At 43.2% G+C, this 16,575-nt stretch overlaps 2 protein-coding genes and 1 long non-coding RNA gene across 3 annotated transcripts; all 3 read left to right on the forward strand.

The window, feature by feature from the left end:
- The first annotated feature begins 2,384 nt into the window (after nt 1-2,384).
- Nucleotides 2,385-4,211, forward strand: LOC115530040 (protein ALP1-like). The gene is made up of 2 exons (XM_030339222.1): nt 2,385-3,378; nt 3,611-4,211. Exons 1-2 carry the CDS (start codon nt 2,454-2,456, stop codon nt 4,051-4,053), a joined length of 1,368 nt encoding a protein of 455 aa, XP_030195082.1. The 5' UTR covers nt 2,385-2,453; the 3' UTR covers nt 4,054-4,211.
- A 2,386-nt stretch (nt 4,212-6,597) lies between these two features.
- LOC115529838 (uncharacterized) lies at nt 6,598-15,591 on the forward strand. Its single transcript, XR_003973656.1, has 2 exons — nt 6,598-6,654; nt 15,359-15,591. It is a non-coding gene; the product is annotated as an uncharacterized LOC115529838 (long non-coding RNA).
- On the forward strand, nt 8,425-13,042 carry LOC115529837 (uncharacterized). The gene is made up of 2 exons (XM_030338920.1): nt 8,425-11,059; nt 12,985-13,042. The coding sequence occupies exon 1, from the start codon at nt 8,451-8,453 to the stop codon at nt 10,209-10,211; it is 1,761 nt and encodes a 586-aa protein (XP_030194780.1). The 5' UTR covers nt 8,425-8,450; the 3' UTR covers nt 10,212-11,059; nt 12,985-13,042.
- Nucleotides 15,592-16,575: the final 984 nt, after the last annotated feature.

Genomic DNA, 16,575 nt, shown 5'->3' on the forward strand with positions numbered 1-16,575 from the left:
AGGCTCCGGGAGAGTTAACAATCGCGGGCTCACACGGGGAGTGGTGGCGGTGGGGCTCATGGGGAGGCCCCGGGAGAGTTGTCAATTACGGGCTCACACGGGGAGAAATCGAGTAAGTCAGTAAGTCAGAAGGTTGAATTAATGTATCGATTTGATGTTGACCAACAAAAAACTAAATAATTGTAATAATAAATACTGTTCATGCAATGGTATAGTTAGGTCTGGGACCTGCGTGGCTAAAAAAACTGTTTTGGAAATAGTAATGAACGTGTCCGGGACATGTATAGCTATAAAATAAGTAAAGATAAAACTAGGTTTTACTTTACTTCACTTTGCTAAGACATATGCACGTTTGATGTGGTATGCAAGGGGCCTGCCCGTAATTCCGACGCCTCATTGTTCCGACGTCTCAATGTTCCGAAATATTTCCCATTAGATCGACATGCCACTATTCCGACGGTTCAATGTTCCGAAAACGAAACCCATTGGTCCGAAGGTCCGTTAGTCCGACTTTTCAAAAAGGAGGCGCATTAGGCCTGTAGCATTCCCAGCTGGACTTTATTCAGACTTTAATTAGCGATGCACTCCATAAAGATGACTGATGGCCCATGGTGCGGTATCACCCTTATGAAACAAAAGTATATTGCAATACACTAGAATTTATATTGCAATACATTGGGAAATATATTTCAATATATGAGAAACTTAGACATATATTTGAAAATATATAGCAATACATGGATGGACAACATATTGCTATGTATTGATTAATATATTTTAGAATGTATTGCTGTGCAAACAAACCTGTATTACATTATTGCATGTGATGTTTATTGTAACAAAGTATTTTTTTTATGAGTTAAGCAAGCTCCAGGCTCCATATCACATTTAGCATGACATTCATAATATTTTACATTATAAAGCCATATGGATAGACTATATATGGCTATGTATTGATTCATATATGGTAAAATGTAAGTGGCAGAGTATTTTAAAAGAAATCATTACAGCAAAAAGTACAAGAGTCCAATTTTTTATTTCTCCACATGACATTTCATAATCAACATGGCATTTCAGTCCTCCACACTGGAACGCGGAGGAATACATGCATAAAGGTTGGCATAATGTGGCAGATCAACTAACATACATTTCCTATTGAATTTCATCACATCAAAAACCTGTTTCCTGCCTTGTAACACTCTTTTCAAGCCAACCACATTTTCTAAATTTGCAACTGAACTGTGTGATTTGTCATACCGTCTTCCAACAGCAAAACATTTTCTGTTATCAAGTCTCTCTACCACAATGTAATAATACACAGTGATTATGTGTCCATTGTCCAACAAAACAGTGAAGCTGTTCCTTTTCTTTACTCTAGTGAATTGCTCTGAGTAATACAGTTCTCCTTTGACCAAAATCCTGCTGAATATTTTCACAACTGTATCCGTGGTGACTGAAAATGTCTCTCTCATAGCCAGCATCTCTTCGTTAGTAAGTTTTCGCACAAAGTGTAGACCAAGGGTCACAACTTGATCTGCTACTCTTTCAAACTGTTTCAGCTTTTTTTCACCAGTCAAGTTGTTATACAGCTACATTTAGGCACAGCATTTCTGAGTGCATTGTTTTTCAAAAGAGGCAACACTTGTCTATATGTGAATTGTTTCATTATTTGTAGGGGAACACACTGCGTGCCATGAAACATCTTCAGTATCTCGCCATTAAAAGACTCAAAAATATATCCTGAATGTGCCCACAAAGGTCCCCAATTTCTCACAGAGTCTGGCAAATGAAGACATAAATGTACATTAAATGACACATTTGCCTTTCCATACAGTGTTTCAAACTGTTTGACAAACTCAACAACTAGCTTTTCACATCTTTTTAACCCCTCTGATGTGACCCGTGTCCTTACATAGCAAATACATGAAGGTGACAAGGATTAACCAGTGCTGGTAAAATGCATGGGGGAGTATTCCCTTTAGCACAAAGATGCTATAAAACAGTAACCAGTTCTGCCATTCACTGGCTTTCCAAAACTTCCTTTGCTAAAAAGAGCGGGGCACTCTTGTGATATTGCAAGGTGGTTTAATTCTCATGAGTTGTTGGTCGAGCTCAGGAATACGATTACCGATATAGTATGGCTCCCCATGGTGTTCACTATCCAGCCACATGCTTGTCATTTGCCTAACAACTCCAAGATGTATATTATGCATATGGTCAGGAGGCATTCCTGATATGATGTCAAAGTGTGGGATGTTGACAAGACATTTCACCCCTTTAATGCCTCTCACAGATTGGGTGGTGTGCACAGCCTCCCTTGCATCAGTTAGGGCCCTTACATAGTCGACGCGAGCGACGCGCGTAAACGACGTGAGTGACGCGAGCGTCGCGCTTCCTTTCATAGTCTACACAGCATACGCGAACGTCGCGGGCGTAGTGGTGTATTGCATTACATGCAATACACCACTTACGCCACGGGCGGCAGCAGAATCGCCGGTGTTTTTGCGGCTTATATTGCGGGCGACATTCCGAGTGCCATTCCGATCAAAATGTCTACGGAAGAAGAGTGCATTTTATTGCTCCTTTTACACCGGCAACGACAACGCAGGAAGCGCAGAGATAGGCGGTGGTATGTGCGCCCTTTGAATACCACACGAGATCGGGATGGGGAATTTGTTTCTCTGGTGCTTCCAATGCGAAGCCTGGACGAGGAGAGGCATTTCCAATATTTCCGTATGTCGGCGCCAAAGTTCGATGATCTCCTTTCGCGAGTCATCCGTTACCTTCCCGACTCGCACCAAAACCACCGGAACCCGATCGGGGCTTCCCAAAGGCTTGCGGTTACCTTGAGGTACCTGGCAACCGGCATCGGCCTGCAAGCTCTTTCGGCGAGCTACAAGATGGGCACCAGCACTGTGTCGGGCATCGTGGAGGAGATGTGTTCTGCCATCTGGGACGCCCTTCAGGGGGAGTTCATGGCCTTTCCTTCCCGCTGTCAGTGGCAGGACATAGCGGAGGAATTTTGGAGGCAGTGGCAGTTTCCCCTGTGTGTCGGGGCGATTGACGGGAAGCATGTCAGACTCAGAGCTCCAGCACGATCGGGAAGTGACTACTACAACTACAAAGGTTTTTTTTCAATTGCCCTTATGGCTGCTGCTGATGCCAACTACAGATTCATTTATGTAGATGTTGGCGCATACGGGCGTGAGAGCGATGGAGGTGTCTTGGGTCGCAGTGCCTTCGGATCCAGACTGGCAGAGGGCAACCTCAATCTACCCGCCCCTGCTGTCCTACCAGGCACCACAACGCCCAGTCCTTATTTTTTTCTGGGGGATGAGGCCTTTCCCCTACAAGTGAACCTGATGCGTCCCTATCCAGGTGAGAATAAAAATATTGAATATCTATTTATTGTTTTAATTACATTAATTAATTATACATGAATTAGTCTAACGAAAAAAAATGCATAGCCTACCCAGGCAGGCACACAGTGCGCGCAATGGCACACTTGACCATTACTATTCAAAAGCCGTGTAAAGTTGGAGTCAGCCAAGTCATCTGTTCTGTCATCTGTTTTGTGTTCCTGCATGACACTTATTTGTCTTCTCATTAGGTACTAACCTGCAGGATAGGAAGCGCATCTACAACTACCGACAGGCCAGGGCGAGACGCGTAGTGGAGAATGCCTTTGGCATATTGGCTGCGCGCTTCCGAATCTTTGGCCGTCCAATTGACTGTCAACCTGAAAAGGCGGTGAAGATTGTGAAGGCGTGTGTGGCTCTCCACAACTTCCTGGCATCCACCGAACGAGCCAGATACATGCCCGCCTCCTTTGTGGATACGACCGCTGACACCGGAGAGGTCCAGCCTGGAGAGTGGAGGCAGCATGTCGAGGGGGACCGGAATATGGTCGACGGACCACGGTGTTCGGTCGGCAGAGCCAGACCATCTCAAAGAGCGGCCCTTGTCAGGGAGCAGCTGGCAGATTATTTTCTGTCGGATGCTGGCGTGTTTCCCCACCAGTACAATGTGCTACGATTGGGCACTGACCAATAAACGTATTGTTCACTTGGAAACATGACTTCTAATTTATTAGTTATCACATTACACAAGTTAACTAATTTGGTTTACGTCAAACTCATTAATTCATATCCATATAAAATGTTTACACAACGAGCTACTGCCTTGACAGATGAATGAATTATTTAATTGTACGCCTATAGCCAAAGCTATAGCGCATAATGTCCACAGAAATTATCACCATTTTAATATGATGTGCATGTATTTACCTGTATGTCAATTGTGGCACATTTACATTTAGGGCATTTAGCAGACGCTTTTATCCAAAGCGACTTACAATAAGTACATTTGTCATAAGAAGTGCATCAATATATCGCTGTCGGTACAGAAAGGATGTTCATAGAACCAAGTGCAAGTACCACAATCGCTAGGTTAATCAATTCCCCGTATTACAGACATGATAGCAGCTGCTGCAGTTGCTACACAGTTAAGTGCTACAATACAATACAATACTACAATACAATACAGTGTACAATGGTGGTCAGAAGAGGAAGGGTGGCTATTGCACTCCTGACCATCCCTGGTAGAAGGGATCCCCTACACTGCGTTTCTTCTCAAAATTTCTTCCTTGCTGATTCAAGGGAGTTTTTTCTTGCCCGTGTGGGGGCATGGGTAAAGGGGGGTGTCACAAATATTTGGCCTGTTAAGCCCTTTGAGACTGTAATGGTGATTAAGGGTTATACAAATAAAATTGAATTGAACACTGAACTGAACTGAATTGAACACACAGAACATGAAGAACGTGAACGTAATTAATTAAAATAGGCTAAAACAAATAAGGCCAGTAATAGAAAGAACATCGGAACATCGGGTGACAAGAAAATCATTAAATCTCATAATCCCGCATCAACTGTTTGATGTCGCGCATCAAAGAAGAACTTTGCCCCTGTGGAAGGGTTCGCAAGAATTGGCAAAGGTAATTGGTGAAGGAGAAGTGAATGTCATTCATGTCTCGTTCCCTCATCCTCTCTCTCTCCCTCTCTCTCTCATTCTCTCTCTCCCTCTCTTCCAGCCTTTCTCTCTCCCTTTCTCTCGCCTTCTCCATCTCCTTCTCTCTATCCTGACGAATTTCCTGCAGCCTATCGAGGAGGGCAGCCTCGCATGGATCTGCATTCGGCCTGACGCTTTTCCTTTTTCTTTTGCCCCCACGGGAGGCTGATGACGTCGGGGTATGAGATGATGGGGTAACTTGGAGGGTGGTGGGAGGGTGGGGATGAAGAAGAGAAGAGGTAGAGGCAGAAGTCGGGTCGGATAGTGAGGAAGAGGTAGCAGAAGCCACTCGTGTCGCGGGGGAAGGGTGGGGTGGAAGAAGGGAAGAGGTAGAGGTAGAAGCCATCACAGTGGTGGGAGGGTGAGATGTGGAAGAGGTAGTGGTTAGAGGGTCAGATGGAAGTGGACATTGGGATAGGGATGAGACGGGGTTGGGGGTTGATGGAGGTGCCTGATCTGCCTGGAAATTAGGCCTTTCCTCCTCCTCCTCATCGTCTTCCTCACCTGCCTACAGAAAGACACCTGTTTTCAAACATCCTGACCAAGTAAATAGCCTACCATTACCTACATTGAACAGTCTCTCTCTACACACACACACACACACACACACACGCACACACACACACGTTGATTATGCCTACATACCGGAAAATTCGATTCGGTGGACCTGTGCCTTATGAACTCACTCAACCAGCTAAGTTGGGTCAGGATCTTAGGATAGCCGAAAGTTATTTGGCCAGCCCCACTTCTGCAGGCGATCTTCCACTTTTTATGCGCTCTGGTGTATTTATCCCGGACGGCTTTCCAGTCTGATTTAACTTTTGCAACCGATTTTTCCATGGCAGTTGCAACCTCCCTCCACGCATTCTCCAAAGCATTTTTGTTTGAATGTAACACGGATGAAGTGTCATAAATATGCTGGTATAATCTTATTTGCTCGCACAATTTTTCCTCTTCGCCCGCCATTTCATTCGAATTTTCTTCCGTTAATATAACCTATAGTTGAAATTAACGTACAATATTTGCAGTATCGCCCCCACCGACAACGCTTGGTATTGCATGGATCGGCGCTTCGCGTATCAAAAATTTGGAGGACGCGTTTTGCTACGCTTCGACGTTAATGGCGGCCGAAGCGTCGCGTCGCGTAGCCTTTTGGACGCGTAAGCGTAGCGTTGCGTCGACTATGTAAGGGCCCTTAGGGTTGTAGCATGATCTCTTTTTGGAACATCTTTGTATGGATATACCCTAACGGTTCCATTTCCCTTTGGAACTTGTTCACCTGGATGTGGGCAGAGGCTGCACCCATAATGGCCATTAAATTGGGTCATATTTTGCATAATGGGCCTGGCAACTGAATCACACATCATAACAGCTGCTATCACTCTACAGTTATTGTGGTAGAAATTAGTGAGTATATTTTATGGTAAACCATGATTATTAATAGGTTTTATATTTTTAATTGTGGAAAGCATTGTGCTTGCAGAACCTGAGTTCATAACAGATGGTAAGCAGAAAATGTCCTGGGAACTGCAGGATCAAGTCATGTTGACCTCACCCTGTCAGCCTTGGGTCATTTTGGCTAACGAGGTCAATCCATGTTGACCTCAGACCAGGGCACGGTTGATAACATGCTGAGACGAAGATTGACTAGGCGGAAACCCCATTGGAACAAAGGGAACCTCCATTGTGACAAAGAAATTCTTGTATGTGTGTATGTGCATAAAGAGGAGCTGGAGTCTATGTTCGCCAGTGACTCTGCAAACCCACTCAGGCTGTTGTCGTTGTTGTTTTTCTTCACGATAAAGTCTTTTTCAATTCTTGCTCCGGACCCCTCGATTTCTTTTACTCTCTCTCTCTTGAATTAGTCTAAGTGTTTTAAATCTCGATTAATCTACGACATAATTTGGCGTCGCGACCAGGAGGAAATAGGGACTCGCCAGCTGCCGGGCCAGAGGACGGGACGCGAACGGATCATACGACCAGAGCTCAAGGGTAAGTTGTCTTGCCATATATAGGATAGAGTCGTTTGATCTGTTCTTGCCCCGTCTGAATGCCGAGCAGCAGGTAAAGTGTCTCTTCGATCAAACGAACCGAAATTATAGATAAATGAGCGAGTGAGAGATACGGGGGCTCCGGGAGAGATTGACGTGCGCGCGCACATTGGCCATTCGCGCTCTGTGGTTCTAAATGACCAAGACGCTGTGTGGCTCTATATTTTTGACACGAATTGTTGTTATTTTGAGTTTTGAGGTTTTGGTCAAATAGACCTATAAAGTCCTGTGTCTGTATTCTAGAGGATCGAATTAGTGGAAAAGTTCCAATAGGACAGTAACAGGTCCACAGGTCGATTGAAGTACCTGTTGGATGTTTGAGAGTATCCCAGAGAGCTGGGTTGGAATTCATTGCCGTCGATGAATTCATTTTTATTTTAGAGAGGTTTCCTTGGGATGCCGATTGGTGAATTTTCAATTCTAATCTTGGAGCTGTTGAGTTGCAAATCTTGCACCAGTTGATGGTGAATTTCTAGTTCCGATTTTGGCATTTTTGAGAAAGGAGGCTTCTTGCACTTTTTGAATAGATAAGGTTCTTGGTTGGGGTACCGTTTGAGTTGGTATTTTGAGAAGTCTCTTGTTTGTTCGTGATCTGGTCGAGTGTTTATGTATTCAGCCATTGTTTTGGAGGAATAGGCTTGTTGTTTGGAGTACCATCCGACCGTTCATATATTAATCAAAAGGCCAGTTTCTACGCTCGGTCAACTTTTTATTTGTAATTTATTACAAACAATTCGGACATTTTTAATAAAGATAAAGAAAATTGTATGAACCGGCTTATTGTCTGTATTTAAGTCGTGTTAGGATTAACTCACCTCGGAGGTTTTTACGACCCGGTTCATTTTTTTGTTGTTGATTCTGTCATAAATAAATTAGGCGGACAGAGAATAGTTAATTTGTTTAAAGTAGTTGATAATCATAAATAAATTAGACGGATAGAGAATAGTTAATTTGTTGAAGTACTGAATAAATGTGTAAATCTTCTTTGACTTAAACATCTCGCTGACTCTAACTGCACGTGCACGAGCAAACACACAGGGGACGAGCAGGAGCCTGCAAAGCAGGGAGGGAGACGAGCGCTTGGGAAGAGTTCACATTTGTAGCTTAGAGACAGTAAAGTATAGAAAATAACTAGTAGAATAAACTCAAATAAATTTTATTAATAAATAGTGTACTTCACCATAGATAAATAAAGTAATAAAGAAATAATTAAAAATGGCACCAACAGCGGTAGAGATTTTGAGTAGAGACCGTCTATTGCTCAAAGGTGAGATGAAAAAGATCTCTGAGAATTGGGAAGAAAGGACAGAAGCAGCAGGTACTATATGGCCCATGGGAGGGACTTTTGATCCAATAATGTATAGGGACATGGAGGTAGTAATAAGGAATTACATAGATAACAGAAGTGGAAAAACGGCATCAGCAAAGAGGGACAGGGAAAAGTTAGTACTAGCTTTGTTCTTAGAGGAAGGAGAGAGGTGGCGAACATTACAGAGAGTGGCGGGAGATATAATTGCTAATAACAACAAGGCTCAACCATTGCCTCTGACGGTTGAGTCACCGCTGCACAAACTAGTACCGTTGTACCCATTGCTAAAAGACAACGTAGAATCTAAAGGGGAAGTCACACTAGATGAAGGAGATAATAAATGTAACAATACTGACATTAATTCTAGTAAGAGTAAAGATGAGGACGAAGATGGGGCAAGTGGTGTTGAGCACAGTAATGAAGATGTGAAAGATGGCAATGAGCAGGTTTGCGAGGGGCCTTCTCCAGGAAAGAAAAGGAGAGGAAAGAGATCAGTAAAGAGAACGAAGGCTCAGAGGAGTGATAGAGATGGGGAAGAGAGTTTCTGTGCGTTTCGAGGGCCAGAGGAGCCTTGCTGTAGTGCAGCATTATGGGACTCCCTGGCACTCGAAACACAGGGGAGACCAAGGAGATCACAGAGAGGAGAAAAAGCACCCGAAACTTCTCCAGGGAACTATCCTATTCTAGTCGAAGGACAACAGGTCCATTATCAACCATGGGGTTCACAGGACTTGGAGGGAGTCATTTCTAGACTCCCTAACATACTTAACGGGGCGTCTAAATGGATTAGAACATTTGAGGAACTCACAGTGGGAAAGCTAATGGCAGTGGGGGACCTGAAAGCTCTGTTGGCAAGAGTATTGGGGTTATCTAAATTGGAGTTTGTACTGAGGAATGGAGGGTTGAATATACTGGATGGAAAGTATGATGAGACTACACTTGATCATTGCAGAGGGGCGTTGTGGGCCACACTCAGGAGGGAGTTCCCGGTCCGTATGGATCCTAAAAACATGAGAGGTCTCCCTATTGGTGACACAGAGAACCCTGCATCCTACCTGCAGGCCCAAGTAGACAGATGGCGCATGGAGACGGATGAGGATCCTGAGATCCATCCGGTGTTCTCTGTCATGTTTAGAAACTCTGTGATAGAGACACTACCCAGCCAAATCAAAGCCAAGCTAGAGGATGTGATTGGACTGTCTACATCAGGATCTCATAGAGATTTTAATGACCATTTAGTTCATGCAGTGGATGAATATCGTCAGAATAAACAAAGAATACAGGAACAAAGCAAGGAGGTTCAGAGGAAGCTATATCAGCTTCAGCTGGAAGATCTCACAAGGAAGGAAAGAGATAAGAAGAGACAGGCAGGTGTTTTAGAACCAGCTGCAGTAAATTCGCAAGCCGCCCAGCAGGGCGCACTTCAAAACCATTATCCAAGATTGGCATTTTCTCTCCCAGTACAACAGCCTCAGAGCCAACTGTCACCTACTCCACCTGTTACACATGTACACATCCATAATTATGGGAACCTCACAAATAAAAATAGACAGAATCAGGGGCCCCAAGGACAGTTTAGAAACAATCAACAACCAGGATCCCAAGGACAACGCAGAGGTCCTTTAATATGTTATGGGTGCAACCAGGAAGGACATTCTAAGAAAGATTGTTTCACTAACCCTTTTCCATCCCAACAAGGACAGGGCAACGGCTATCAGGGGAGGCAAGACCAAGGGAGCTACAACCGGGGACAGCAGGGCCCCTTTGTAGGTCAGGGATACTAGGGGTGCCCAGAGAATCCACAGGGGGAGGGTCAGCTTGTAGCAATCACAAAACAAGCTGATGAGGAACCAATACTGCAGGTTCTGATAAAGTATAGAGGCACGCCAATGATGGCCCACACTGGAGCCACTTACACTTGCGTAGGTCCAAATTATGCCTCACACCTCCCCCTGGCAGGAAAATTCACCAAAACGTTGGGATTCTCGGAGCACACGCAGTTAATACCTATGACAGCTCCAAGGATGACAGTCTGTGAATTCTTATTTTAAGTTGTATATGTGAGCGAATGAGTGAGTGAATGAGCGAATAAGTGAGTGAGTGAGTGAGTGAGTGAGTGAGTGAGAAAGAGTTACATTGAGTTGAGTTAGAGGGGTCAGATGAAGTGATTTGTGAAGAAAGGAAAGGAAAGGATTACTGAAAGTGAAAATGGTTATGGAGATTTGTGAAAGTAAAGGAAGTAGATAAAAAGAGGTAAAGAAAGTTAGAGAGAAGGAACGTAAGTAAGGAAAACCCGCCGGTGGGGGCTGGACAGAGAGACAACAGAGAGAAAGAGACTGAATTTGCATTGTACTGAATAGATTATTTGTGTGCTTGGATGTACTCTGTATTTGGTCCCTGAATGTAACCTATGTCCACTGTTTTAGAGAAAACATAGAACCACCACTGGGATTGGTGATTCTGTGGCTCTTGGAGACTCTGCATCGCGTCGGAACACCATGTGGTATAGATCATTACATCTTGGTACACGGAGCACTGGTGAGACAAAAGGTTGGATCAGAGGGAGAAGGTGTCTGAAGAAGGGAGGGGAATGTAAAGAAAGCAAAAAGGGCGGACGCGGACCGACACAGAGGTAATAAATCAGCGGAGAGGAGGCTGGGGGTCGGTTTAGCTCAGGAAGTAGAGGGTGTCTTGTAACCGAATGGTTGCTGGTTCGATCCCCATCTCCTCCTAGCTGAGTGTTGATATGTCCCTGAGCAAGTTAAATGGTGATTACAGGATTTAGGGATAATTATCTAGACTCCAAAACATGAGCAATTAGCGTTAAAAAATTGTCTGCACACCACACTCCACAGGAGTCAATGGGTTCAATGGCGCCAGGGTAAAGTGACTCATCAAAGGAGGAGCAGACCCAACCCATGGACTCTGCGTGGATAGGTGGATGTCATTTTGGTGCTTGGGCCTGACGAGGTCTAGGTGCCAAGATAACAACACAAATAAAATATTTCCTTCGAGATTATGATAAGTAATAGACAATTTATTAAAAGTGATCTTATAATTTAGAAAAAACAATCGGCAATACTTAAAAATTAGACCAAATAAGTATGATAAAACGTTATCCAAATTTCTAAATTAGGTTATCCACAATGACAAATGTAATTTAAAATAAATAGGTAAAATAAAATAAGAACGGGTGTGTGTGAACCTGTTCTCGTGTGTGTGTCAGGGCTGCCGAGGTAGGGGAGAATCCTCTCCTACTCCGAGTGACAGAGTACACAAGGGGATACCCAAGCACACTTCAGATAAAACAATATGGTTAATTACTATAGAAACAATGTATCAATTCAGTGTTTAATAAACTAGTTAAGATCAACATAGAGGATTTGGGTTTGGTATAGTAGTGAATCAGAATATGGAAAACACTAAATGCAAGCAATAGGTAGAATAAAAGGTTTAATTAGGTCGTCCAATTTAAATAGATAGTGAAGGGCAATCGGGTAGGATTATGAAGAGAATTGTGATTTTGAGTAGCGGTTAAGACAAAAGTGAGTCGCCCAATATTGAAAATGCAAGTTTTAATATTGTGATTTTTGTTTTCTTTCACATCTCCCTAGTTAAGGACAATAGGTGGATTGACGCTACATCTGCTGGGAAGGAGTCATACATGCTATGTTGACAAATTGGATTCGGAAGTAGTGGGTTTACCTTCAAATGCCACTAATACTGCTGCAACACTTTAATAATTTTAACTCTGATAAATCATTTTTTGTTTTATAGTCACCCTGATGTGTATTCATTACGCACACATATGGCTGCATAAGGCAGATGCGGCTGAAGACTCTGTCTCCATCCCTCCACTCTGCGATCTATACCACCATATAGGTGGGGATTGATCGTATCCCAGGTACGGCATCCTGCAGTAAGCCAGTATGGAAGGCTGGTTAGCCAACGACGGGTAAGATCCCACCTTGAAGCCCGGGACAACCTAATTCAGGCACAGTCACGATTATTTGGCAGAGTCACTGTGAGCACTGGCTCACTTGAACATGTAGTGACGAACTGCAAGGGAAAGCCGGCTGTTGAAAGGTGGAGGGGGAACAACAGGAGTCAGATATGTCAGCTCTGGCAGCAGAGGTCGTCTTGAAACGGGGCATGTCGCGTTTTATTTCATTTTATTTTACCTTTGTGGTATAGAAGGCCACTAACGCATGTACGTTTTTTCGGTTTAGTGCATGACTTTGGAACAGCGTGGTTTCAGGCGGCTGATGGTAAACCCACCCACATTGGGCTTTGGATTTGGACATACTGGTTTCGATTTCCCTTCCCAAAAGATTGGTTTCAGTTTACTGATGCTTAAGGTTAGACTTTCGACGTTGGGTGCACCAACGGCGTTATTAGATTTGTTTATCATTTCCTGCGCATGGTTTTGACCATTGCGCAAGGGGGGAGGTATTAGGAAAAAAATTGAAAACAAGGTTTTTCTTCACCATACTTGCAAACAATGATTGACATCCAACTAAATGAGTGTGAAATATTTGAAAAAACAGTGTTCAACAGATGGGTAGAAGCAGTCCCATCAGAAGACCAAAGTGCGGCTACGGTAATCAAGGTTCTGACTAGAGAAGTCATGGCAAGGTTTGGAATTCCGTCACAAATTAGCTCAGGCGACAGAGCAGCGTTTATTCAGAAAACACTCGAACAAGTGATTTAACATCTGCATGTCAAACAAAGATTAGGCTGTGTCTACATTCCTCAAACCACAAGGTATGGTGGAGAGAGGAATCGGACGCTTAAGACAAAGATTAACAAAATTAAATTAGAGTACTAAATTAAAGGACTAATGCATTACGACTGACACTAATGAGTTATCGCATGAAAACTAACAGAACGACGCATCTAACCCCGCATGAAACGTTTACGGGTCGACCCATGCCTTCACCTGTCATTCGAGGGCCTCATAAAGGACCTCCATTAGAACAATTGGAAACTGAATTAAGACGTTATATGGGACAACTAACTGGCATACACAGGCTTATTTTTCAACAAGAGAAAGGCAGAGTTCCAGAGTTGGAGAAGGAGCCACCAAGGGGGGTGGAGCCGGGTGACCACGAGCCTAGGCGAGAAGGACCATACAAAGTCACCAGCGCAACATCAACAGCCATCCAAGTGGAAGGAAGTGCCACGTGGTATCATCTCAACCACTGCACAAAAGCTGCTCAACCCAAAGGCAGAGACGACCGTGAGGAGGAGGAGCCAGACGCAGACACACGTGGGGCTGACCAGCTGCCCCAGGACCAGATCCAGTCGAGCCAAGAGATACAACAGCATGATGATGCTGAAAACGGGGAGCCTGTTTCTGATCCTTTACGGGTTGTGCCAGATTTCGCTTGCACAAGCACAGACCCCGAGGAAGGATGAAACCACGGGGACAACACAAACCTGGAAGGGCCAGGAATTAGGGGGTGGTAGGCCTACTGAAGAAAGCCAGAGAGGAACACAGGATAATCCGGCCCAAAATCATTCAGGACTGGTTGACATCAAAGGGAAAACAGTCTTGTATGCTCACATACCACCGCAAGACCAAGTCAATGACTTTGTGTTTACTGTTATGTCGGATGACCAACACCTATGTGCATTAACCCTCCGCCAGAATTATGAACATGCACATAGGAAAGATCGGTGTAAATTACATATCCAATTTGATTCAATGAAATGGTGTTTAACAGTAACGTCAGGAATGCATGTGGCTATAACAGAAAGTATAAATTAAATATGAGAGAATATATTCTTCTTAAAGCTGTGGCTTGGCAGAACAGACTGGCTTTAGATTGGCTTTTAGCAGAAAAGGGGGGAGTTTGTGCTCATATAGGTGAAATGTGTTGTACCTTCATTCCAAATAATACTGCCCCAAATGAATCATTTACACTTGCGATGAACAATTTAAAACGTTTAAGAAAAGAATTAAAGGAAAACGCAGGCCATGATCAGGGAATGTTTGGATGGCTTGAAACAAAGTTTGGTATGTGGGGAATGATGTTCGCAAAGATAGGTGTAGTGCTCTTAATAGTACTAACAGTGATGGGTCTGATCTTCTGCTGCTGCATTCCCATAGTCAGATCCGTAATAGCATCCAGGCTTTCTAAAGAGAAGACCCTCATGGTGACTGGCATAGAGGAGTCGGGGGAGTGGGAGAGGATGCTCTATGGAGAGATAGATTGGAGTGACACTAGAAAGGAGACCGGAATGTGAGAATCGGACATCAGAAGGAGGTCCTATTCTCTTAACTGGTGACCACAACCATTTCAGACAGTGTGAACAAATGGACATTGGACTAATGGGTTCTAGGGCATGGTGGCTGCGAACAGAAGCAACTACGGTGCCCTAAACCCGCCACATTATATAGTATACCAGTACATGACGATAATCAGAGCTATCCAAATCCATGCAAGCTTCTTGACAATTTTAGTTTTTAATTTCTATTATTTACTTATTTTTTGAAATATCATTTTTGAGTTTCATATTTTTATGTCATATATTCTGAAATGCTAATTTTCGATGTATGCTGAAAATACTGTGTTATGTGTGAATTCTAGTTAGACATGTTAGACATTTGATAAGATCTTTTTTGCCTTAAACCAGGTTGAGATTCCTGAACATGTTTAAAGGTTTTTTAATGATGATCAAATGTAGTGCAAAATATGACCCAAACGACTGTTATGTTTTTGTTGTGATCTTAGTAATCACAAAGGGGGGATGTGTGGTAGAAATTAGTGAGTATATTTTATGGTAAACCATGATTATTAATAGGTTTTATATTTTTAATTGTGGAAAGCATTGTGCTTGCAGAACCTGAGTTCATAACAGATGGTAAGCAGAAAATGTCCTGGGAACTGCAGGGTCAAGTCATGTTGACCTCATTTTGGCTAACGAGGTCAATCCATGTTGACCTCAGACCAGGGCACGGTTGATAACATGCTGAGACGAAGATTGACTAGGCGGAAACCCCATTGGAACAAAGGGAACCTCCATTGTGACAAAGAAATTCTTGTATGTGTGTATGTGCATAAAGAGGAGCTGGAGTCTATGTTCGCCAGTGACTCTGCAAACCCACTCAGGCTGTTGTCGTTGTTGTTTTTCTTCACGATAAAGTCTTTTTCAATTCTTGCTCCGGACCCCTCGATTTCTTTTACTCTCTCTCTCTTGAATTAGTCTAAGTGTTTTAAATCTCGATTAATCTACGACATTATTCACAGTGTTGTTTCTGTGTAACTTGAAGCCAACAGTTGACAATGACTGACACTCTTTTGTGAATGGTTTCAAAAATGTATTAACATTTGGCTTTTTAGCACCAAACCATAGGCCAAAAAGTAAAACATTCTCTTTACGGACATGATAAGGAAGCTCATTTACCATCCCTTGCAATGGCCAAATTGCATACTGAGATGATTTGAATACTGGAACTCCATCACAATTTAATGTTAAGGAGAATGCATTTGGACTATCTAGTGGGCCACCATCTTTGTTCAGATTATGATACATTTCACCACAACATATGTCATCATAGCTTTCTGAATTACATGTGCCATTTCCTGAATTAAGACAACAACATGCAATATCTTCTCTTTGAAGAAGATGTTCCAGTTGTGTTTGGATGGGCAAGAAATTGCCATTCTTCTGTGAGCTGTTTCTATCCCATGTAGAGTTACAGACAGAACACTGCCCTTCAGTGACTTGGTCACCAATGTAATATTCACAGTTAGGACAGTATATGTGACATTCTAGGTGACCTTGTATTGGTTTAAGCTCTTTTAGGAACAGATGCTTTGAAGTTAGAACATTTTCTGGACAGTGGATATTAATCAAATCTAAAAGATCAGACAGGGCCACACCAGTAAGTGAGTGTCTCAAAGCATATGAAAGTATAAGTAAAAAACTCTGAGCTTTTGTCAGTTGTGAGCCTGTGTAAAGTGGCTCATCATTTACTGGAGGAAGCCTTTCATTAACGTCTACTCCCAAATATGATTCTTCATTTACTGACTTGTCCGTGCTGTCTTCCATGGGAAATTCTTCTCCACTGCCAATGGATTCAGAGTCAGTAAAAGACTGCCATAGTGGTTCAAACACACCAAGGTCAACACTGTCCTCAAA

The sequence above is a fragment of the Gadus morhua genome, chromosome 17 (genome assembly GCF_902167405.1).
Source record: "Gadus morhua chromosome 17, gadMor3.0, whole genome shotgun sequence".
Taxonomy (NCBI): Eukaryota; Metazoa; Chordata; class Actinopteri; order Gadiformes; family Gadidae; genus Gadus; species Gadus morhua.